The sequence below is a fragment of the Pan troglodytes genome, chromosome 17, assembly GCF_028858775.2.
Source record: "Pan troglodytes isolate AG18354 chromosome 17, NHGRI_mPanTro3-v2.0_pri, whole genome shotgun sequence".
Taxonomy (NCBI): Eukaryota; Metazoa; Chordata; class Mammalia; order Primates; family Hominidae; genus Pan; species Pan troglodytes.
The window spans coordinates 61,226,882-61,252,574 of record NC_072415.2 but is presented as its reverse complement, the minus strand read 5'-3'; the positions used below and the strand labels follow the sequence as shown (position 1 = coordinate 61,252,574).

Sequence of the window (25,693 nt, the reverse complement as noted above, 5' to 3'; positions counted from 1 at the left end):
GTTTAAGCATACAGAAATATACGGGAAATGTTGCCTTCATATGTATTTTCCTGGGGAGAGGAAGGGAAGGACTAGCCCTGATTCTATTGACTAGGAATGTAGGTTGGAAGAAGTCAAATGTAAGCTGAGGATTAAAAATGTGTGGAGATGGGGAAGGTGGGATAGAAGGTCAGGGCAATCTGAGCAGAAAAACAACACTAGCAAAGGCACAAAGATGGGATAGTACAATGCATATTTCAAAAACGGCCAAAGGTTCAGATTAGCTGTTGAACTGAGTTTATTTGAAATAATATCCATTTAGTTGGTCAGTCAGCAAGGACATACTGGCCCCTCCTAGGTACCAAGTGCTATGGTAAAGCTGGCTTTATAAAGAAGAGAAGAAGAGAGACAATTCCAGAACAAAGAATGCAAAGTGTTGCTAGGGACATAGAGGACACCATAAGAGCCAATTGCAGGACATCTACCTTACCTAATAGGTTAGGGAAGACACCCTAGAGGAAGTGATGTTTAAGCTGAGCTCTGAAGGACAACTTGTATTGACGTTAGCTTAGCTAAGAGTGAAAGGAGAGGCCAGATGCCATGGCTCACGCCTGTAATCCCAGCACTTTGGGAGGCCGAGGCGGGTGGATCACGTGAGGTCAGGAGTTCAAGACCAGCCTGGCCAACATGGTGAAACCCCATCTCTACTAAAAAATACAAAAATTAGCATGGTGTGGTGGTGGGTGCCTGTAATCCCAGCTACTCGGGAGGCTGAGGCAGGAGAAACTCTTTTTTTTTTTTTTTTTTTTTTTTAAGACGCAGTTTCGCTCTGTCGCCCAGGCTGGAGTGCAGTGGCATGATCTTGGCTCACTGCAACCTCCACCTCCCGGGTTCAAGCGATTCTCCTGCCTCCGCCTCCCGAGTAGTTGGGATTACTGGCGTGCGCCACCACGCCCGGCTAATTTCTGTATTTTTAGTAGAGACGGGATTTCACCATGTTGATCAGGCTGGTCTCGAACTCCTGACCTGACCTCGTGATCCGCCCGCCTCAGCCTCTCAAAGTGCTGGCATTACAGGCGTGAGCCACTGCAAGGGGAAGCTCTTGAGCCCGGGAGGCGGAGGTTGCAGTGAGCCAAGATCGCAGCACTGCACTCCAGCCTGGGCGACACAGCTAGACTCCGTTTAAAAAAAAAAAAAAAAAAACCCCGAAGAGCTAAACTTCAGCACCTCCAGGCTGCTGATGTAACCATCCTGCCGGCAGAGAAGCCGGGCCAGCGGGGCGTGGGAGGGCCCGGCCCCGAGGGAGGAGCATTCCCGAGTCCGAGAGGGAAGGCCCGGGAGCCACGCGGCTCAGGAAACCGCCCCCGCGAGGGGATAGGAGAATACTGCGTGGCCCCTCCTTCCGTGACCCTTCTTAAGGCCCTTCCTCTGAAGGGGGCGATCTCTTCCTCAACCCGAGGAAACAATGCTCTCGAACGTATGCCTGCAGCTCTGCTCCAGGCCGCTCACACAGTGCCTTCCCTAAAAGAACTCAGCCACATGGGCTACAGGGATGAAGGGTTGAGGGGAAACAAATCCAGGTGTGCGCTTCGACGGCACGCGCCTGCGCCAAAACCCCGCTTGGCCCTTAGTTTCAGCCTCTGCAGCAGCGCCTTCGTCCGCCTCCTTTTTCCCGCCCCCGCCGGGGACGTCACAAAGAGTGACGTGTAAAGTGAACAATCACAGTCCCTCTCCGCGCTTGCCGGGAGGAATGAGAGGGAGGTGGGCGGGGAGAGGACGGAAGGAGTAGGCTTCGGGAACTGGCTGGTCCCGGTCACCCAATCAGAGAGCTCTGGGGAGGGGAGGGGCGGGGCCCGAAGGAGGGTGGGGGGTGGGGCTGGGGAAAGGAGTTGGAAGGCTGCGGGAGGAGAAGGCGGGCTCCCAGAGATTAAAAGCACCCAATCAGAGCGCGCCGGCTTCATTCGGAGAGCGGCGTGGGGCGTAGCCGCCGCCGCCGCGCGCGCCGGGGGCTGGTTAAGGCCATGAAACAAAAGAAACCCTGAGAGGGGAGCCGCTGCCACCTCCACCAGCCCGCCCCGCCGCCGTCCCCACCCACCCACCTAGTTACCTACCTCTGCCTCCTTCCCCTGCCCCTCCACCCCGCCCTCTCCGGTCTCCGGGCGGCCCTGGCGCTCCTCGGCCCGGGTCCCCAGCCCCGCCGCCTCCCCAGAGGAAAGGTGTTTGCGAGCTGAGCAGGGCCCTGGCCCTGTCCGCCATGGGGCTCGCCGCCTGCCGCGCCTGACCCGGCCGCCGCCGCCGCCATTGACAGCGCGCCGCCGCGATGCCCAGCGGCAGCTCCGCGGCCCTGGCCCTGGCGGCGGCCCCGGCCCCCCTGCCGCAGCCGCCCCCGCCGCCGCCGCCGCCACCGCCGCCTCTGCCGCCGCCCTCGGGCGGCCCGGAGCTCGAGGGGGACGGGCTCCTGCTGAGGGAGCGCTTGGCCGCGCTAGGCCTCGACGACCCCAGCCCGGCGGAGCCCGGCGCCCCGGCGCTTCGGGCCCCGGCAGCGGCGGCGCAGGGCCAGGCCCGGCGGGCGGCGGGGCTGTCTCCAGAGGAGCGGGCTCCGCCCGGCCGGCCCGGGGCCCCGGAGGCGGCCGAGCTGGAGCTGGAAGAGGACGAGGAGGAGGGGGAGGAAGCGGAGCTGGACGGAGACCTGCTGGAGGAGGAGGAGCTGGAGGAAGCAGAGGAGGAGGACCGGTCGTCGCTGCTGCTGCTGTCGCCGCCCGCGGCCACCGCCTCTCAGACCCAGCAGATCCCAGGCGGGTCCCTGGGGTCTGTGCTGCTGCCAGCCGCCAGCTTCGATGCCCGGGAGGCGGCGGCCGCGGCGGCGGCGGCGGGGGTGCTGTACGGAGGGGACGATGCCCAGGGCATGATGGCGGCGATGCTGTCCCACGCCTACGGCCCCGGCGGCTGTGGGGCGGCGGCGGCCGCCCTGAACGGGGAGCAGGCGGCCCTGCTCCGGAGAAAGAGCGTGAACACCACCGAGTGCGTCCCGGTGCCCAGCTCCGAGCACGTCGCCGAGATCGTCGGCCGCCAGGGTGAGTGCAGGGGTGGGGAGGTCCAGCTGGGCATGGCCCCGGGCGTGGGTGGGGAGACGAGAGAAAGGAGCGTGGGACGGAAAAGGCGAACCCGGCGAGGCCCCCAAGTCCACCGCGAAGGGGTCTGGGAGGAGCCGAGGGTCGACCAGATGTGAAGATGGGTCACCTTGCGAAAACCCACGCTTTTCCGCCCGTCTTGCCTGGTAAAAAGTGTGAAGTTTCTCGGGCGACCCAGTCCGGTGGTGTTCACGTTACTTGGGCTGTATTCGTGGAACACCAGGCTGGCGTGGCACCAGAAACCTCAGTGAGGTGGTAAAAGGTCGGGCTCGAGGAGTTGTGGGTTCGCTGTTGGGTACGGAAAGCTTCGAGATTGCAAGTTTGCGCCGCCGAGTGTCTTCTAAAAGCGTTCAGCCTTCCTTACAAGAACTTGTTCAGATGGAGAAAAGAACAGAAATGGAGGCCTGTAGACAGAGCTCACTGGGGAGGGAAGGGGTGTTCAAATGGTCGGTATCACCGCCATCCCCTGCCCCCCCTCCGCTGTTGAGAAACTTAGCTTTGGAAAAGCAGCCCAACTCACTGCCGCCTATCTTAACTGTATTTTCTCTCGATACGTTTCAACTCTCGGAAAGACACACTGACACACTGGCTGTCTTTTAAAGCTGTTCGGTGTGCAGGATGAAGAAAAAATGGACACTAAGGTAATTAAGAAACTTCATCGGTTTATACAGTTTTCAGTTAATTCTCCTCTTCACTTGCTAGCACACCAGTACTGCAGACAGACTCCTCCCACATTGTTCAGACAAAGGACCTATGTCTCAGATTCCAGGAGTAGATTTGTGAAGGTGGGGGAAGGGGATGCCTGGGGTACCTCTGTATCCGACATTTTTAGGGAAGGTCCTAAGTTCTTTATGGTAGCATTTCCCCTTTATGAAAGGGGCAGATGTTACCTGCTGCCACCGCATGACAATGTGGTTTAGCCTGGTTGATGCATGCCTCTTTACTGTTAGGTTGAGAGCATTGTTGGGGTCAAATAAAGAGAGATGATGGCGCTGCCGCTTAAATGATCTCATCTTTCCCAAGTGGTCTAAAGTACACATAAATAAGAGCTCTGTCGAAATGGTGGTTTCACATATCAGACTTGGCTTATTTCTTTCCTATCTGTAGGATTTTAATAAAAACTCATCTGAAATCTGGATAAAGGAGATAGCTTAGTTCAGACTGCCTGATGATTGGCACTTACAGACACTGTTCAAAGCTGGACCTTTCAATTGAAAGATAGCTTATGCTTGTCGTTCTTCTGGTTAATGAGTTTCAAATACCTGGATTGTTTGGTTTTGGCGATACTTAGAGTAATAATCCAGGAGAAAACTTTTATTTACATGGGATAAAATTACAACATCTCAATTTGGATCAGAATGAGTTGACCATTCATGTAAGAACACTGAGGAATCGCTATGTACCAAGCTTGTATTTTGCCAGGTTTTGAGTTTGTGGTATTGAGTTGAGAATGTGAAGTTAATTCAGACTTTCTGCCCTTAAGAAGATAACAGTCTAATAAACAGTAGAATGGCACTAACTATAGTGTATTTAGTGTGACAAAGTCTCAGGTAAGAGAACATCTATGGAGAGGGCCTTGGAAAATGGGTAGGAAGGAGTCTAACAAATGGAGATTGAAAAACTGTGGAGGAACAATGTGAGGAGGGGTGTGGAGGACTAACCTAGGTATAATTGCCAAGTAGTGTTGTTTTGATACTTGAGGTCTGTAAAGGGGAGTGGTGGAAAAGGGGGAAGGCAGGCGTTCACACCAGAATGTGAAGAAGCCTGAATGCCATATGAAGATGCCACTTCTCAGGACAAGTTGCTTCCGTGTGCTTATGGTAACAGTCTAGGGTAACAAAGGAAGAAAACATTTACGTGCCAGTTTTACTGAAGGACAAGATAACGTATTTTATAGATTTAGTTTAATACAAACTTTAGTCCTTCATTATAGTAGACACCCCTTAAAGCACTGCTAAATGGCCCTTACTTGTGTATGTTGTTAATCTTTATAGAAATCAGTTTTTTAAAAGTAAAGTGAATTCCAAGTTTTTATTTTGTACCAGCTATTACATGATAGGAAATGAGATAAAGCCTTAGCTTTTCTTTTGAGGGCTGTGTTTATTTGGTTAATAAGGAAATGTTGAATTTAATTATGTCTTAGATCATGGAGACAAATTGCTGGCTCTTCCATTTAAACCTTGTATTTTCCCAGAGTTGACAATACTGTTAAAAGTATGTCATCATTCTCTATCTTAAAAGCAGAAAATCTGGTCCTTTTGCTGTTTTGAACCATACAACTTGTGGATCATTGACCCCTTTGCCACCCCCATGTCCCAGCAGCATAGTAATAAACCTGTAAAGTGTTTGCTCACTCGTATGGAGAACGAAGTGACTTCTAATGTTCACATTCTTTTACAGTATTATATTTCCCCACGGGAGAGAATCTGCCCTAAGTGAGTAAAACAGGGCAAATCATTTCATTTTCTTGTTTGCTTTGAAGGAGCTAAACTTTCATCCTTAAGATTAAATTATCCATTTCTGCCATTTTATGTATTACCTGAAGCCATAATTTTCTATTTGACATCTCTTAATTGATTTTGGAAATAATTATGTCACAGATGGAGACATTTATGACTTCAGCTCTGAAGCAAAGAGCAGGACAAATGGAATTCTGAGTCACATAGACTAGCAACTCATGTAGATGGCCTCTGAGTTCCAGTGTTTTTCTAAAACACAAACTACCGCTTTTGATACTGATGAAAGTTGGCAGAGTGTTTGACCTCGAATTTATACTCCCCAGTAGCATATGGTCATTGGTAAATGTTAAATTGGCCTTGTTTTTTAAAGCATTGCATCTATTGTGAAACAACAGTACTGTAAAATAAAGCCAGGAACTGAAGAGGCTTGTTGATATAATCAAAGAAGTTTTAGAATATGGACATCAAAAATAAACCTGACAACAGATTTTAAGACCTAATTTTATAAACTTAGAACGTCTCTGTTTTTAAGTATAGTACCTTCAAGACATATTAACAGTGATTAACAGGTCTAATTTTAGTCAGCAGGTTTTGTTCCGATTTGTACAGTCATTTATATCCACTTAGACTAAAAAGTGAATTAAAATAGAACTGTATACCCATTCTTAATACATTATAAATTAATACTAAATGTCGTAAATTCAGTTGTTTAGAGACTTGTAACCCAAGATTTTATATTACTATTAGGATAAATGTGTATCTTTCATTAGACCTTAATTAATGGTCTATGTGTGTTCTCTAGCCACATAGTCTAGAAAAGTCGTCTCTAGCTTCTTTTTATTGTACACCCTGTCCAAAAAAAATGTGCATACTCCCAATATCTGGATATTTATGTATGAATAGTAAGTGTGCTTAATATATTACACATTATAAAACAAAATTCTTTATTAACAATTAATACTTTACACTGTTTCAATTTGTCTTCCCAATTTCTTAGGGTGGAACCACCCTTCAAGCTCTAACACAACTGAAATAGGGTTTATACGTCTGTGACCAGGAGAAAAAGAGAAAGCTTGGTCTTGCTGTACATAAATTTTCTCTTCAAGGAGAAATACATATTTCATGAGAATAAATAGTTTCAGAATGATGCTACAGCACAGTGTCTTTTTCTTTTATGGGGATGAGGGTGCATTGTTGGACTTCTCTTAGCTTAGTACTATGTTAGGTGCTTCACCAGTGCCGTTTAACCCTGCTAGGTGGTTACTGCCGTTTAGAGAGGTAGAAACAGAGGTTCTGAGAGCTAACTTGCTCAAATAGTTGAGATTGGATTTAGCATAGTTTGACATCAGAAATAAAATTCTTTGTACTCTACATTGCCGCTTCAGTATTGAAGCATTCTGCTCTGGAAGGTTAGTATTTTGGATTAACTTGTGCCCTAATCGTAGGATACTGAATTTCTAATATGCATAATTTAAAATACCACTATCCAAATTAGTTTACTTGATAAAATTTTGGTGTCTGTACTACCCACAAGGCACAGTTTTAATTGTAATATAGTTCTAATGTGTCTAGCTAAAAATTTACTGTCATTTGTAGTACAGAAAGTTAATTTGCGTATATATATAGACACTAGCTTTAAAAATTAAATATTACAATTTTTCTAGGCTTTAAAATTTAAATTTCGTTAATAATGGTTTGTATTAGTTCTGGGACCCTTGAGAAGGGTTCAGTTACTGTAATTGTTTTTGCAAATGGGTGGGGAATCTACTGCCTTTCTTCCTGCCTTATTCAGCTAATGAACTATTCTGATTCACTAGGGAGGAAATGGGAAATGAAGTGGTAATTCAAGGGTGTATTTTGTACCCCTTGGTTACCAACAACCTGAAAATGATCCAGGGAACCAAGTATTTGTGTTAGTCTGTTAGAGATTTCTATCTAGAAAATTTTCAAACAATGTTTATAGGTTGGAATTCTAGGTGGTTCTTTACAGCGTAAGTTTTTAAGGAAAGGTAGCATTTAGTTATAAGGGAATGCTTAATATATTGCTGATTTGGTTTTTGAATACTTTTGCCTTAAACATAAAAATGTTTTAGTATGTGTATTTTAATATCGTAGCTTATACAATATGTAAAAATACCTATCGTAGCTACACCAAACTGCCTGTGACAGTCTCTGTTCAGCTGTGGTATATTGGAAAGAACCAAATCAGAAATAGATATTCCTGTGCCAATAACTCACTGTGTAATCTTGAACAAGTCACTTGAACTCCCTAGGCTTCAGATTCCTCTTTTGCACCTGGGCATAATCGTATCTACAATTCCTGTAGAGACTCTGGAAGATAAAGAAATCGACATATATGAAACTGTAAGTGCTAAACTAAGCACATTACTTTTGTTAAGGTAAATCTGATATTAATTTGGAACCACCGTTTAATCATGTCCACCTTTTTTGGCTTTAGCAGATAGTTTGACTCATTATATTCTTCCAATGTAATAGAACTAGAACCAACGGATATCTGAATGCCTTTTAGATACTTGGCACTTCTGTCAAGATGGGCTTGTTATGCTGTGGTTAACAAAGAACTCTGACACCTCAGTGTTAAAACAACTATGGTTTATTTCTTGTTCATAGGGGCTCTGCTCATTTTAGTCATTCAGGGACACAGGCCAACAGCAGCCACCATCTCCAGTGTTACTGATCTTCTGTTGTGCCAGAAGATGAAAGACTACAGCATAGCACATACTGGTCTTAAAATGTTAGATCTGGAAGTAATGCTTATCACATCTGCTCATATTTCATTAAAGCAAATCATCTGGCCACACCTAACTTCAAATGGCTGAGAAAGTATATGACAAGTATGTGCCCACAAGGAGAGCCATGATGACTACCACAGTACTATTTTATAATTTATAGGATTGTTATAGAATTCTAAACAGTGTCATTCCTGCCATGTAGAATTTGTAACCAAACTCAAGATGAAAAAGTAGATAATGTTCATAAGATACTAAAGGAGTGTATTTGCACTTAAAAATAAAAAAGCTTTTTAAGAAGCTCCAAGTAGATCATGGATAATTATGTTTAAATCTCCATTGATATTCAGGTGATCCTTAAGTGATACCTTTTTTATTAAACTGCATTCTTAATGCTTTCCAAGTAGCTTATATACCATAATTTGTGGATTTACTTTTAACATTTTCCCCATGCTACCATTAGTTACTATATAGAGACTTACAAAGATTAAATCTGATATTTAAGCCTTGAAAATAATTTTCTAATGTTAGGATTACCAAACCCAGATATACTAAATTGAATGTATGCATAGTCTAATACTGTTTGAGTAGTTCAAGTCTTTATTCTATAACTGACTTTGAGAATTTTAAGTTACACTAACTATAGGACCTCTTCCATGCCAGTGTTTGAGATGTAAGGACACTTCAAGTGTTTGTTGCCCTTGTCCGGTAAGTACGGACTACAATTCCTCATTGCATGCAGAGAAGCCTGGTTTGGTCACAAGTAAAGTCTATCATGGAATAATAAGACTAAGCCTTAAAATAATAAAAGAAAATCCTTTAATGAAAACTGCAGATGTAGTTGAAGGTAAGCATAAGTAATTTGGTCTTAACATGATTGAAGGGGAAGTGGGGAGGGAGTGGCTTCAAACAACTAGAAAAGATCTCCCAAAATGGTTACCAATGTAAAAGTATATATTTGCATTTGGAGCTGACCTTTTTATTATTATTTCCCTTCTCTGTGCCTCCCTTTCCCTTTGCCTTCTCTTCTGCCTTTCTACCAGTGCCATTTAGTATAATGCAGGAAAGGACATTGGACTTGGAGTTAGAAACCTTGTGTTTTGCACTTGCTGCCTGTGACCTTGGATAAATCACTTAACCTCTCTGAGCCTGTTTTCTCTTCTGGAAAAAACCTACTTCATCTACTTGTTCTTCCAGGTTTCTCTCTCCCCTTTCCCTCATTTGTTGTAAGGATCAAGTCTGAGAAGATAGCATTAGTAGAAATTGACAGTACAATTGAAAGTACAGAGATGATAAATTATATATCAGATAAGGTAAATTTTTACTGCTAAATTTCTTTTATACTCTGAACAAATGCTAGTTAAAGCCAAAAAATGTCATTTTAGTAAGTTTTTCGTAGGCTATACCAATAAATTATGTAAGTTATATTTTTTAAATTTATAATATGTCTTAAAATTTATTTAAAATCAGAGCTTTGGAAATGTATTTCCTGGCAAAGAACTAAGCAAGTCTGGAAGAGAATCATTTACAAATGAATCTAATTCCATTGTATGGTACCCAGACAGATAATTCTAAGGTTTCTGTTAACATTCTCTAAAGAGCATGAACATAATTTCAAGCTCCCCAGTTAGGAAAACTTCTGCCTTTCATCTCTAATTTACACCCTCTTCTGGTTTTTTCTTTCAGGTTTACTGAAAGGCCAAATAATAAACCTTTTCATTAAATATTTTTTATTGTCTTGTCTAAAATAAGTGAAAAAAGAGGGGTTTTAGATTTAATTTAACTTCTGTTTTTTAAAATACCTTGTACATGCAGGGAATTCTTCTCCACTCCTAAAAATACACTAGAAATATTCTTATTGGGATTTAGGAAAATAAGGCAGCTTGAGAGAACATTGGTTTAGGGGTCACTAGTTTATAACTGGACAATTTTAGGCTTCGGTTTTCCTCATGTCTAAAATGAGATTTAACTAGGTGGTCTGTCACATTTCTTATATTCTGATTTTTGTCCAAAGAGAGTCCCTAAAATTAGGTAAAAGTAAACCAGATTTCATATTACCAGTTAGATTGACTTTGCAAAATCTTCTCAATTTTGCAAAGTTTATGATATGTTTTATCTTTAGGAGTTTCTTTAAATGTTTTTAACTCCGTATAAAAATCAGTTCACTTGTCTTTTAATAACAACAAACTTATGTCAGGCACTGTGCAAAAACTACATGTGTCATCTCATTTAATCCATTCTTAATTCCACCGAACGGATAAACAAGTCTATGGAGGTACAAACAACTTATCCAAGGTCTCAAGCCATTATTGTTTGAGACTTCAACGTGCCTATCTCAGTAAGTGGTAGAACAAGTAGACAAAAATCAGCAAGGATATTGTAGAAGATCTGACTACTGTCACCAACCAACAGTATAAGAAAAGAAAATAGGTCACTATCTGTACATGAACATGTATCACTAAATACTTTTAGTGCTTGAAGTTAATACAAGTCAGTGAAGGTAGAACTGAATCTTAGTCATCTTTGCATTATTAATATGGTTAAAGTACCTAAAACAAAGTGGAATACTTCCTTTTTACTTTATTGAACTAAATTTTTTTCTTATAAACTTGCCATTTTATTGTTTATATCATTGTACTTTCCATATTGTTTTAATTGGGGTTTTCTTCCCTCTTGCCTTTATTCCCAGCATATTTTTATTTATTTATTTATTTATTTATTTATTTTTTGAGACAGGGTCTCACTCTGTCGCCCAGGCTGGAGTGCAGTAGAGCAATCTCAGCTCATTGCAACCTCCGCCTCCCAGGCTCAAGTGATCCCCAGTAGCTGGGACGGTAAGTGCACACCACCACGCCTGGCTAGTTTTTTGTATTTTTGGTAGAGACGGGGTTTTACTATGTTGCCCAGGCTGGTCTTGAACGTCTGAGCTGAAGCTGAGCTCAAGCAGTCCACCCACCTCGGCCTCCCAAAGTGCTGGGATTACAGGCGTAAGTCACCACAACTGGCCAAACAGCTTTTTATGTAAGGACCCAGTCAACCTCAAGTCGTTTGGCACTTTTGTTTGAAGTACAGTAGATGCTACTTGATTGAAGGCATTAAATGTTTATATGAATACTGATAATGAAACTAAAATCACATAAATGAAGGTGTTTGAAGTATTGTCATAGTAATCCCTAAAGTCAGACAAACAGTATTCTTGCCTTAAAATAGCTACAAGGAGGCCACTTGAACCCTAGAAAGGAAAGCTATTAGTTTTATATTATGCATTTAGGAATACATTGCATTCTTAAATTATTACTTAAAATGTTGAATTAATGTTGTGTACATGAAACATTCTTACTGGGATTTAGCTGATACTCATTAGTCTTTGAAGATAGAATACTAGAATTGATTAATAGAACTAATGGCAATTCCATATTTACTGTAACACCTTAATACAGTATTTTATGTGTTTCTGTAAAATGAAAGGAGCTTTTGAATATTCTGTCTAGACTATTCCAAGGGGAAAGGGACCTTATTTTGTATAAAATTATTAATACAACCCCTTCATTCATTCTTATATATCATGAAACGTGAGATGATTTAGGGTTTTTGTTTGTTTGTTTTTGTTTTTTTTTTTTTTTTGAGACAGAGTTTCGCTCTTGTTGCCCAGGCTGGAGTGCAGTAGTGTGATCTCTGCTGACCTCAGCCTCCGCCTCCCGGGTTCGAGCGATTCTTCTGTCTCAGCCTCCCAAAATGATGTGTTTTTAGGGGAAAATAGTGTGATGAAAGTAGTGTGGACTTAAGACAACTTGGGCTAAGCACTTAATAACAGGCATTGTAGTAAGCATTTTTAATACATTATTTCATTTAATCTTTGCAAAAAACAAACGAAGGAAGTGTCTTTAATCATAGTTTGCCCTAACGTTGAAACAGCAGGTTCCGAGTCCTGCAGATAGTCAGTTTTTTGCTGCTTATATTGTTTCCCTTGAACTGGACCTTAATGGATTCATACATGATAGCTATAATAATGAGTTGTGCCTATGTTTGTATTATTCTTAAGTTCGTGGAGCCTTTCACACATACAGTTTTATCTTTTCCAAATGGCCATGTTTGTTATTCAGATAACTCAGGGAGGAAAAGGAATACTAGGAGGGTTTTCCAGATTATGTAAGGAAATACCCGAGCAGAGATAGAAGAGGAACAAGACATGTTTGGGGGATGAAGTCTGGGAGAAGGTAGGTTATGGCCGCTTAATGTGCAGAAGGGGTGGGGACTTAATTTCAGGCCAAAGAGTTTTATTTTTCTTGAAGGTAAGAAGAGCTACTCAAGATGTTTAACTCCCCTCTCTCTTTACCCTTCAAAACAAAACCTCTTGGGAAATTTTTTAAGAAAAACCCCAAGGACTGCCAAAAGTGAAAATATACACATAATGCAGTTGTGATGTTTGCTTGTAAGGGTTTGAGCTTTCTTTAGTCACCTTGTATTTGTAGCTAATGTATGAAATGAATGGAAAACATAATGCGTTCAGTTTCTAGAAAACAAGTTCCTTTTTGCAAAATCTACAACACAAGTACTTGATGTTCATAACAGTGGTCATACATAGCCCCAGCCTTGCATTCTGTCCTTTGTTCTCAGCATTTTTCTGTTCATTATTGTGATAGGCCTTGTGGTGAGTCCCCCGTCTTGTCTCTTTTGCATCCTTTATGCACCCCCTAGTCTTAACATTCATATCTGTTTATGTTACTGTCTATCTCCAGTTTTTTCTACTACACGATAAAGTCGAAATTCCCTTGCCTGACATCAGAGACTTCTGTCTCCCCATCCAGCTTTATCCCTGCCATTCTATCCTCCAGTGACATGAAGCTCTCACACTGCTGAACCCAGTTGTCTGACTGTGCCATCCTGTACTCTTGATTCCCTGCTTTTGCACTTGCAGTTCCCTCTGCTCTCCTTCCCATCTGGCAAAACCATTTTCTTTAAGCCTCAGTTCAGATGCCTTTAAAGCTTTCTTTTATTTACTGTAAGTAGTAAAGTCATCTCCTTTTGTATGTACCTACTGCTTTGTAGGTACCTTTAAACCAGTTACTGTATTCAGTGTTGCTTTACTTTTTTCCCTCTAGACTAAGCTTGAGAGCAGAAATGATGCTGGTTCATTTATACCACCTGGAAGTAGCACTAGCATCTTTATAGGGAATTTAACATGTGAATGGGTAAGTTCAGGTATTAGGCTGCACTTTATCTCACAATTGATAAAATGCTCTTAGAGTTCACCCAAGCAGTGATTTTGCTGGGAACGCCTAGGATAAGTGGAAGCCACTTTTACTGTGTATCACGTACCAAACCACTAATCTCCCAACATAAACATAATCTCCTAGTAAAAGTCATTGTAAACACTTGGCTTCTATATTTTCTCCCTATTTGATATTTTTATTTTAATATTATTTGTTTATTATAGAGAGGGGGTCTCACTATGTTGCCCAGGCTGGTCTCGAACTTCTGGCCTCAAGCAATCCTCCCACCTCTGCCTCCCAAAGTGTTGGGATTACGGACATGAGCCACCACACCCAGCCCTTACTTGATTTTTAGATTTATCCCTTCACCTATTCCAATGCCCGTGATTCCCCAAACCTTTCCTGACCCTACCTTATGTCTATTCGCTGCCCTGGCCTTTGGGTTACTGTTCCTGAATTGGGATTTAAAAGCTAGGTACTTGGAAGAAAAGGAAAATAATTGAAGGAAAGGAGAAAGGTAATGTCATAGGCAGAGTAATCCCACCCACCCAACAAGTCCATATCCGAATTCCCCAGGAACTCTGAATATGTCTCCTCATTTGGCAAAAGGGATGTTGCAGGTGTTTATGCAGACGTGATTGAGGGTATGGACCTTGCTTTGGGGAGCTTGAGATCATCTGGATGATCATCTGGGTATAATCACATGAGACCCTAAAAGCAGAAAACCTTTCCCAGTTGGGTCTGAGATCTGAAAAAGAAGATTTGAAGCATGAGAAGGACTCAGCCTCCATTGCTCGCTCTGAAGATGAGTCACAAGCCAGGGAATGTAGGTGGCCTCTAGAAGCTGGGAATGACCCTCAGCTGACAGCCAGCAAGGACACTCAGTCCTTTCACTGCAAGCAATCAAATTCTGCCAACAACCTGCATGTGCAAGGAACTGGATCCCTCAAGCTTCTTGCAAGGAACATAGCCCTTGCAAACACCTTGATTTTAGCCCTGTTGAGACCCATATCAGATGTCTGACCCACCAAACTGTAAAATAACAAATATATGTAAAAACAATAAATTTATGTCATTAAAGCCACTGTGGTAACTTGTTAAGGCAGCATTAGGAAACTAAAGCAGGTAATAGGGAATTAAAGGACAGAAATATTTTTGGACTTTAATTGAACTATTGGCAATTCCATATTTACTGTAACACCTTAATACAGTATTTTATGTTGAAAACTGCTTCTTAATTTTTTTTTTCTTTTCTTTGGGTCAGGGTCTCACTCTGTTGCCCAGGCTTGAATGCAGTGGCACGATCTCAGATCTCTACAGCCTTGACATCCTAGGTTTAGGTGATCCTCCCAACCTCAGCCTCCCAAGTAGCTAGGACCACAGGTGTGCACCACCACGCCCAGATAGTTTTTTATATTTTTTGTAGAGATGGGGTTTTGCCATGTTGCCTAGGCTGGTTTCAAACTCCTGAACTCAAGTGATCCTCCCACCTCAGCTCCCCAAAGCGTTGAGATTACAGGCTTGAGGCATCACACACAGCCAAAAGCTACTTCTTACAATAATTCTTGAGAGACTTCCAGAATGTCTTGTAGGGTATTGAATAAGAATGTAATATATCTAACACTTTAGTCTCTCCTCTCTTGGGGCAGTGATTGTGGAGTTTTTAAGGGCTCTGAGAATCTCTAGTAGTTTTTATTACTTTGTAACAGTTACTGCTAATTTAGCAGCTTACAACAACACAAATTTATTATCTCCATTTCTGTAGGTCAGAAGTCTAGGCATGGTGTGTCTGTTCAGGGTCTCACTGTGTTCAAATCAAGGTATTGGGCAGGACTGCAGTGCTTATCTGCGGCTCATGTCCTCACCCAAGCTTGCTGGTTTTTGATAAAATTCATTTTGAGTAGGGAGTGGGAGGTGGGTGTTGCAGGATGATGACCTCTACCTCCATTTTCCTTCTAGCTCACAGCTCCTAGAAGACACCTGAAGTTCCTTGCCTTGGGGTCACCATAGGCAATTTACAACATACATTGTTTGCTTTCTTCTTCCAGGTTAGCCAGAGCACATCTCTCTGACTTCTCTTCTGAGTCATGCTAGGAAAAAAAAAAATTTTTTTTAAGAGACAGGGTCTCACTCTGTTGCCCAGGCTGGAGTGCATTGGTGTGATCATAACCCACTGCAGCCATGACCTCCTGGACACAAGCAATTCTTCACCTTATTAGCCTCCCATATAGCTAGGACTCCAGGGACACACCACCATACATGGCTAATTTTTTTTTTTGTTTTTATTTTTGTTTGTTTTTTTGTAGAAACAGCGTCCTGCTATGTTGCTCAGCCTGTCATTAACTCCTGGCTTCAAGCAGTCCTCTGGCCTCAGCCTCCAAAGTGCTAGGATTACAGGCATGAGCCACCACAATCAGCCAAAACCTCTGCTTTTAAAAAACTTACGATTAGGTCAGGCCCACCCAGATAATCTGGATAATTTTACTATTTTAAGGTGAACTGATTTGGATTGTAATTATATTTGCAAAGTCCCTTCACAGGGGCCACCTAGGTTAGTGTTTGTTTAACTGAAAGTATGTGTACATACTAGGCCCAGGAATCTTGAGGAGCCATCTTAGGATTCTGCCTATCATACTGTCTACTATAGCTTTTTAAAGGATTTAGTGGTGAATGATGAACAGCTCCATGGACTTTCATTTTCTGCTTAATTGTACACTACTGGTGACCTAAATATTAACTCAATTCTTTATCACATGGTGCTTTTTCTGTTGGGAAGTGGGAACAAATGGTATGGATAGGCCATGTGGTCTTTTTGCTACCATCTAAATGAACCATGGTTTAAAAACAAAAACAAAACTTGAAAAATCCTGCTCTGAGTATCCAAGATATGTTGCTGGTGGCTAGAAAATAAATAATGGGTTTTTAAAAATTCGGTGTTACAAATATGTCTGAGCTGTCTGGCCTCCACAAGCTACTTTAGGTGACCATAGAGCAGAACTATAGTATTACCATTTTCAACTGTATGGAAATTTCATCTGTAAAGTCAGATCTTAAACCCAGGTTTTCTCAATAATGCCACACTCCCTCCTTTTCACTATCACTGTACTGGTTCTTAGTTGTAAGTACATCATTTCACATGTGTTAATGGAACTAGAAAGTGGCCTTAAAGGTGATGTTGTCTAGTGGTTTTAAACTTTTCTGACAGGAAAAAGAACATTTTATATTGCAGCCCATTATATATTTCACTGAAACATTTGGAACATATTGAATTCTTTTTTTAAATGCTGACTGCACCTACTGAATTGATACTGCAACCCATGGTTTGAAAAACACTGAAGATTACCTTCATTTTAATTTCTTTTCTTTCAACCCCTTTCCCAGCAGCAGAGGACCTCCCCGTCTTAATTTCTAAGGCTAAGAAAAGCTCTCTTTATTTACCCTGGAGAAGCAAGGCAGAATCCTTTGCTGTATCAGGGAGTGAGAGGACCAGAGTTCTAGCTGCAGCTAAAGGGTTTTAAGGTGAAACATAGCCCCAGCAACAGTGATGTAGGAAAGGAAAATGGGTTCCTACACCAGTGAGGTTAAGTTGGAGACTCTTTTTTTAGGGAATTTACTTCCAAATCAAGATAAAATTAGTTCTTGACCTCTAAACAGTCTAGTCTAGACTTCTGCCCATTGATTACCTTGAATACAACTTGCCATATGTGGATTTTTATCTGTAGCTATAAGAAGTGTAGTCCTCACATTTTTAAGTTTCAAAACTTTGTTCAACTTTGAGGCTACAAAATCATTTACCCTGCTGTTTGTACAGTAGTCCCCCCCTTATCCAACAGGGATGCCTTCCCAAGACCTTAAGGGGATGCTTGAAACCGCAGAGTACCAAACCCTATATATACATACTATGTTTTTTCCTATATGTACATACCTGTGATAACATTTGATTTATAAACAAGACAGAGTAAGAGATTAACAATAATAAAATAGAAGACTTATAACAATATACTGTAATAAAAGTTGGTGAACGTGGTCTTACTCACTCTCAAATATCTTTTTTTACTGTACTGTACCCACCTGCATTTGGACTATGGTTGACTGAAAGGAGCTGAAATGATAGAAAGTGAAACTGCAGATAAGGGAGGGGGGCTACTGTAATTTAAAATAATATCAGTAGCACTAACCAAAAGTCTAATCAATATGCTAAGACTAGTAAAGTGTATCATTTCTGTATATTTAATTTGTTTTTCTTTTCTAACTTATTTATTTGAAAAAGTAATGTGTATGTATGACTCAAAATTTATTTAAAAAAATAAATAAGAATATACAGTGAAAACTGCCTCCCTCCTTCCCTGTCCCCCTAGGTCAACCACTTTTATGAGTGTATAGCATTCCATTATATAGCTGTACCAGCCTCATGCTAATTCAAACAATAATTATAAAATACAGAAGTTATTTTGCACTTGTGCACATATTTCTACAGGATCAATTGTACAAGAAGATTGTAGAAGCGTAAGAATATATGGGCTTATAACTGTGATAGCTCTTAGAGGGCAGTTTATACTCTCACAGCTAAATATGAGAGTTCTTTTCCCCACTCTTACTAGCATTGTTGTAAGGTTTTTGTTATTTGACAATCTTATAGGTAGAAAATAATAGGTCAGTTCCCTTGAAAATGGGAATTTCCATCTTCAGAGCCATTTGTATATTTACTTGGATGTTAGCTGTTTCTTTCACCCTTTTATTGGGTTTTTGTTGTTTTGATTTGTAGGGGAGAGATGTGTGTGTGCATGCGTGTATGTGTGTGTTTGTGTGTGTGTAAGAAAGTGAGAAATTAGCCATTTCTAATAATGTTATAAATATTTTAGGTTTTTTTACTTTGTTTTTGGTGACTTGTGCCATGTAGCAACTTAAAAAATACAGGCTAATATATCATAATACGGCTTCTGAATTTTATTTCACTCTGAGATTATAAATTCTATTATTTTTAAAAATATCTTCGAGTTTTCAAATAAAAACTCAATTTAAAGTACTCAAAAAAGCTAATACCTTCGTCACCTGCAAAATTACAAAACAAGATTGTTTTTCTCCTTTAGTTTGTGTCACCTTTAAAAAGTATCTATTCGAGTAGTCCCCAACATTAGAATGTATTTGTAGTTGAGAAATCATGTTAGTTGTTTGGAACTCAGAATATGTGTTCCTACAGAAACAGTGGTATGATTGGTGAGCTTCCCTATAATCCCTAATCTGAGTTTAGGATACTATAATCAAAAGATTTAGGGAAGTGAAGAAATAGTTTCCTCTGTCTTTATTGGCAGTGGCTTAAACTGGGTTGGCGGCCGGGCACGATGGCTCACGCCCGTAATCCCAGCACTTTGGGAGGCCAACGCGGGCAGATCACCTGAGTTCAGGAGTTTGAGACCAGCCTGGCCAACATGGTGAAAACCCGTCTCTACTAAGAATATATTTTAAAAATTACCCGGGTGTGGTGGTGGGCACCTGTAATCCCAGCTACTTGGGAGGCTGAGGCAGGAGAATTGCTTGAACCCAGGAGACGGAAGTTGCAGTGAGCCGATATGGTGCCACTGCACTCCAACCTGGGCGACAGAGACTCCATCTCAAAAAACAACAACAACAAAAAACCAGGGTTGGCTTTGCTGTCTTCCTTTTACTTTTTTCCCTGATCTGCAAAACCTAATAAACACATGACCCTTTTGGGTGTAGACCAGGCCTGTCTTTCTCCCCCGTCTCAAGAGTGGCCCATGCTCAAACCATTTGTCTTCTCTGTACCCAATGAACCATACATTAAACACCTATTTATTAATACCAACCATAGGCTAGATAGTGTTCTGTGGACCCTCAAGCATATTTCCTCAGTTAATAATATACCTGTTAGGTATTTAACAGAAAATATTCTACTAAGGGTGTGACTGACAGTTACTTATAGTATCAAAAGTATTTGATTAAGGGATTTTTACATAGTTTTCTTTTTTCTCTTTTATTTCTGTTTTCCTTTTTTTTTCTTTTATTTATTTTCAGTTTTCTAATGGTCAATATTAGTAAGGGATGAAAGGGACCAACCCTAGACCCTTAGACTAATTCTCCCTTTGTCCTTAATGCAATTTGCCCAGTGTTTTTCTGCAGAATATTGTCTGTCTCTTGTTAGGAATGTAACTGTGGCTGACTGCCTTCTTGCCACCTTGTCAAGTTGTAGCCCACTGTGAACTTACATATCCAAATAGTAACTCCCCTGAGTATAGAATATGACCAGTTCTGTGTTTATACACCCCTTTCAGAATTTCTTAAGCATCAATAGAAAGTGATCTCAATTCTGCACACCAAACTGCACCTGCTGCACTAAATGAGGGAATCTCCTGGACATTTAGCCTGTATAAATGATACGTAGATGTGGAAGTTTCATTGTACTCTCTGTTCTTCTAACTGATTTTCTGTTGTAGAACAAAAGCACATACAGGCTGAACACTTCTAATCCGAAAATTTGAAATCCTAAATGCTCAAAAAGCCTCCGATTTTGTTTTAGAGCTCCAAAATCTGAGGCTTTTTGAGCACCAGCATAATGCTCAAAGAAAATACTCACTGGAGCATTTCAGATTTTCAGAGTAGGGATGCCCAACTGGCAGGTATGATGCAAATACTCCAAAATCTCAAACATTCCTGGTCCCATGTGTTTTTGGATAGGGGATAACTCAACCTGTGTAGTCAACACCTAGTGGCTTGGGAATGCTTTGGAAGGGCAAACAAACAAGTTCCACTTTGTGCAAAAAAGTGATCAGGTCATGTGCTTTATTAGAAAGCATCGTCCAGGTGCGGTGGCTCCCGCCTGTAATCCAGCACTTTGGGAGGCCGAGGCAGGCAGATTACTAGGTCAGGAGTTCAAGACCAGCCTGACCAACGTGGTGAAACCCCATCTCTACTAAAAATACAAAAAATTATCCAGGTGTGGTTGTACATGCCTGTAGTCCCAGCTACTTGGGTGGCTGGGGCAGGAGAATCACTGGAACCCGGGAGGTGGAGGTTGCGGTCAGCCGAGAATGCATCACTGCACTCCAGCCTGGGTGACAGAGCGAGACTGTGTCTCAAAAAAAAAAAAGCATCATCTGACTAAAGTGATATAGGAATATTAATTTATTGAGGACAAAAAAGGAAGGGAGCATTTAAGAAAAAGACATGCTCAGATTGTGACACTTCAGTAGCACCTAGCTTCTTTTTTTGTTTGTTTGTTTGTTTGTTTGTTTTTTTGAGATGGAGTTTCACTCTTGTTGCCCAGGCTGGAGTGCAGTGGGACAATCTCGGCTCACTGCAACCTCTGTCCCCCGGGTTCGAGCAATTCTTCTGCCTCAGCCTCTCAAGGAGCTGGGATTACAGGCATGCACCACCACGCCCAGCTAATTTTTGTGTATTTAGTAAAGACGGGGTTTCACCATGTTCACCATGTTAGTCACCCTGGTCTTGAACTCCTGACCTCAGGTTATCCACCTGCCTCACCCTCCCAAAGTGCTGGGATTACAGCACCTAGCTTCTTTATTTTGACAAACTAAGAATAGTATGATATATTCATGAGAACACATCTATGCTGGCAAGCTCAAGTTAGGGTCTTTGAAAAGTATAACCCCAGAGTTTTATTCCTTGGTTGTGTACTTGACATTTTAAGTTACAGTTTGAAGCCCTCTAATCTTCACATAGTTGGCACTAGTAATCTGTGATTACTCAAAAAAAAAAAAAAAAAAAAAAAGTTGGTTAAAGTGGAGAATTATGTAAAGTTATACATATGTGTCTTAGATGTTTTATTTTAACTTAAATATACTTAGGATTTGGGGTCATGGCCTTTTATTTGAAATTGTGTCTGTCAATCAGAGCAGTCCTTGAATAAAACCACACCCAGCACCCACATTCCATACAATCTGCAGTATCTGTTTCTTTTAAATGGAGCAGGACTTTACAATGATTACAAAATCATTCTATATTATTTTTTTTTATTCCAGCCCTTTACAGCTGTCTCACCTATTCATAATTCAATAGCAGCTTTTTCTTTAAGATACTCATCTTTTTTGCATTCATGTTTCACTAGTTTATGCAGTAATTTAGATAATTTAGTTACTAGCGTGAGTACACCTACCACAAACAACATGGGAATAAACAAAACTGAATCATAGCAGGCCTAGAATTTAACTGGTGGGAGCAGAAGTGAGATGACCTACTAGCCATGAGCACGGTGTTTTTGTCATCAATTGAGTTTTACAGAGGAAAGAGTAATGTTAAAGTGGTAAGATAATTAGATGGAAGTCAGTTTAATAACTTCTGTCAGATAATTGTGAAAATTGAGGTTCTTGGACTAGCAAAAAGACCACAGATTTTAAGTCAAACTAGGTTTACTTCTGGCTCTGCCACTTCCTAGCTATGTGAAAAACTCTAAAACTTACCCATAACCAGATATTTAGCTTAAAAGGTGCATTCTGTGATTTGTCTTTATATATATCATTGAAGTAGATGTTGATTCTTATGAAATGTTTTCTTTCTAACAGGTTGTAAAATTAAAGCACTGAGAGCCAAGACAAACACGTATATCAAGACTCCTGTTCGTGGTGAAGAGCCCATTTTTGTTGTCACTGGAAGGAAAGAAGATGTTGCCATGGCCAAAAGAGAGATCCTCTCAGCTGCAGAGCACTTCTCCATGATTCGTGCATCTCGAAACAAAAATGGGCCTGCCCTGGGAGGATTATCATGTAGTCCTAATCTGCCCGGTCAAACCACCGTCCAAGTCAGGGTCCCTTATCGTGTGGTAGGATTAGTGGTTGGACCCAAAGGAGCAACTATTAAAAGAATTCAGCAGCAGACCCACACCTACATAGTAACTCCGAGCAGAGATAAGGAACCTGTCTTTGAAGTGACAGGGATGCCTGAAAATGTTGACCGAGCACGGGAAGAAATAGAAATGCATATTGCCATGCGTACAGGAAACTATATAGAGCTCAATGAAGAGAATGATTTCCATTACAATGGTACCGATGTAAGCTTTGAAGGTGGCACTCTTGGCTCTGCGTGGCTCTCCTCCAATCCTGTTCCTCCTAGCCGCGCAAGAATGATATCCAATTATCGAAATGATAGTTCCAGTTCTCTAGGAAGTGGCTCCACAGATTCCTACTTTGGAAGCAATAGGCTGGCTGACTTTAGTCCAACAAGCCCATTTAGCACAGGAAACTTCTGGTTTGGAGATACACTACCATCTGTAGGCTCAGAAGACCTAGCAGTTGACTCTCCTGCCTTTGACTCTTTACCAACATCTGCTCAAACTATCTGGACTCCATTTGAACCAGTTAACCCACTCTCTGGCTTTGGGAGTGATCCTTCTGGTAACATGAAGACTCAGCGCAGAGGAAGTCAGCCATCTACTCCTCGTCTGTCTCCTACATTTCCTGAGAGCATAGAACATCCACTTGCTCGGAGGGTTAGGAGCGACCCACCTAGTACAGGCAACCATGTTGGCCTTCCAATATATATCCCTGCTTTTTCTAATGGTACCAATAGTTACTCCTCTTCCAATGGTGGTTCCACCTCTAGCTCACCTCCAGAATCAAGACGAAAGCACGACTGTGTGATTTGCTTTGAGAATGAGGTTATTGCTGCCCTAGTTCCATGTGGCCACAACCTCTTCTGCATGGAATGTGCCAACAAGATCTGTGAAAAGAGAACGCCATCATGTCCAGTTTGCCAGACAGCTGTTACTCAGGCAATCCAAATTCACTCTTAACTATATATATATACATAAATACTATATCTCTATATGGACTCGTAAAGGCATGGGTATAATGGTACCCCCCAGTAAACTTCCTAATGATTTCTTATGACTGTTATCAGGCTTTATTGGGATTAGGCTAAAGTTGTTAGTAAACTTATAAAAGGCTGCTATGGTAACACTAAACCTAAGTGGTCTCTTGTCTATTAGTTTGGTTTGAATTATTAGTACTATCCTGTAGACCCAGAGACATAGTTTATATAAGAATTGCTAAAGCTGAAGTTCAACTTGGCTGAGTGAAGATAATCATAGGTTATGTGAGCCTATGAGAAAAGTGTGTACGTCTAAGATTTCATAACAATGGGTCCCAAAGCCTAACCACTTTAAGAGTTTATGGAGGGTACTTGGCATTACAGACGATTCATACACTTCCAGTGCTGCCTTCTTTACACTGCCAGTTTTGACAAAACAGGTTTGTTTTTTATTTTACAACAACATATGCCTAATTCTGCAGGATTGCAAGTAACTTTTTAATGCATTGTGCTTACTTATTGGTAATGATAGGGCTGATGGCAGTTTACTAGATCACTGGTTATAATTTGGGACAAAAACTGCTACATCAACTTTCATCTCGCCCAGAGTGCTCAAGGCTGGTATGATCAGTGGCTCAGGAATGCAATTGTGAATTCCTGCCCATTGCCTCTCTTGGTGAATGTGGAAATGGCCACCTGGGTTTTCCCATATCAGGAAGGGCTTTGGGATGGCACCTATATTGGCTGATAATTGAGGATGCAAACATTCCATTCATTAGTGTGATCGAGCTGTTAATTTTTAGACTATAGATCAAAATGTGAAACATTTTATGTTCAATCCATATTTGTCTTGCACATTATAAATATATTTTTATTTTTTAGTAATTTAGGGGAGGGAGGAGGGAGAAAGGGATAATGATGCCCTTGGCATAATTCACAAAAGCAGCTGTGACAACCTCCAATCAGTTTACTTCATTTCAAAACTATTTCCAATCACAAGGAAAGATTTATTTAAAATATACTCGTACATTTCACCTGTGGATGTCTATAACTTCATCCTCAGTATGTTCCCAAATCTGTGCTGGCATTGAAAGGACAAAACATTATACTAGTGGGTTTTTCTACTAATTATTTTTTGAAGCATTATTTTCCCAACACAAAAGAGCTTTTTTCTCGGTATAATGAAAATTGAAATCCTATGTGTATTCAATAGTAAATAGACAAATTTTATTTTTTATTTCCACTTGAAGAGTTACATTTCGTATAAAAGTTTACAAATAACGGTTTTTATTTTGATTTTTTCAGTATAAAAAAAGTTGCCTTGATGGCATATTATGATGTAATGCTAATTGCTTGTAGGATAGTAAATCGTCAGTATTGAAACCTAATCTCTAGCTGCCGTCTTGTAGATATGAACGAATGTTCACCAAGCATGTATTTTGTATTTTGTTGCATTGTACACTGCAACTAATAAGCCAAGGAATCGACATATATTAGGTGCGTGTACTGTTTCTAAAAACCACAAACTAAGAATGATAAATTATCAATATAGTTTAGTATTTGCTAATTTTACTACACTCTTTTGTTATGTATATGTAGGGAAGTCATAGGGATTATAAATTCAATTTGAGTAAAATTTAAAACCATATATTTTATGATAAAGGGCCTTTAACTTAAGATGGCCAAAGCACTGATATTATATATTTGCTGTAAAGAGAATTATAAGAGTTTTATTTTTCTGATATTAAAAGTTACTTAATAAAGACTTGTTTCCATTAACTTGAATGTATTCTCCTTGGTGTTTTTCATATAATCATCAGTTTATACCAGAAGATTAGTTAACAGAATCGAAAATTTTCTTTTATAGACTCCCTATTCCCCAACCAGCTATCTGTGCTCACTCTTGTAGTTATTTTGTGTGTGTGTGCTCTTGGTTTTGAATGTGTCGCTTATGTTCCTGTCCAAGTTTAGTTTTTTCTTTAAATGAGTGTTAAATTACAGTAAACTGGAAATTTGGCTGGTTGTAGATTTAGTTGCATATTTGTTTAGTTGACCACAAACCACTACTGATCTAATTGTAAATAGTAAATGACTTTTTTTATACATTATTACTTGAAATCCTGAATTCAACTTAAATTCTACTTGGTTTGCATCCTTTGTTTATGGATTTTTGTCTTTTTATCACCAAATCTGTAAAACAAGTTCTTTTCTAATACAAAAGCACCAGTTTACCTTTCAGTAAAAACTACCTTCTGAAAGATTGACAAAAATATTTCTCCATTTATGAAATTGATTTGATACAGATTGGAATAAATCATTGACTTTTTTTGATAAAGACATTTCTAAGAAAGATCATTTTAAAGAAACTGAATTTTTTTTTT

General features: G+C 40.8%; 1 protein-coding gene across 1 annotated transcript; it reads left to right on the top strand.

Annotated features, from left to right (window-relative positions):
- Positions 1-1,938: 1,938 nt before the first annotated feature.
- MEX3C (mex-3 RNA binding family member C) lies at positions 1,939-25,097 on the top strand. Its single transcript, XM_001155789.7, has 2 exons — positions 1,939-3,053; positions 22,070-25,097. Exons 1-2 carry the CDS (start codon positions 2,300-2,302, stop codon positions 23,293-23,295), a joined length of 1,980 nt encoding a protein of 659 aa, XP_001155789.3. The 5' UTR covers positions 1,939-2,299; the 3' UTR covers positions 23,296-25,097.
- The last annotated feature ends 596 nt before the right edge of the window (positions 25,098-25,693 follow it).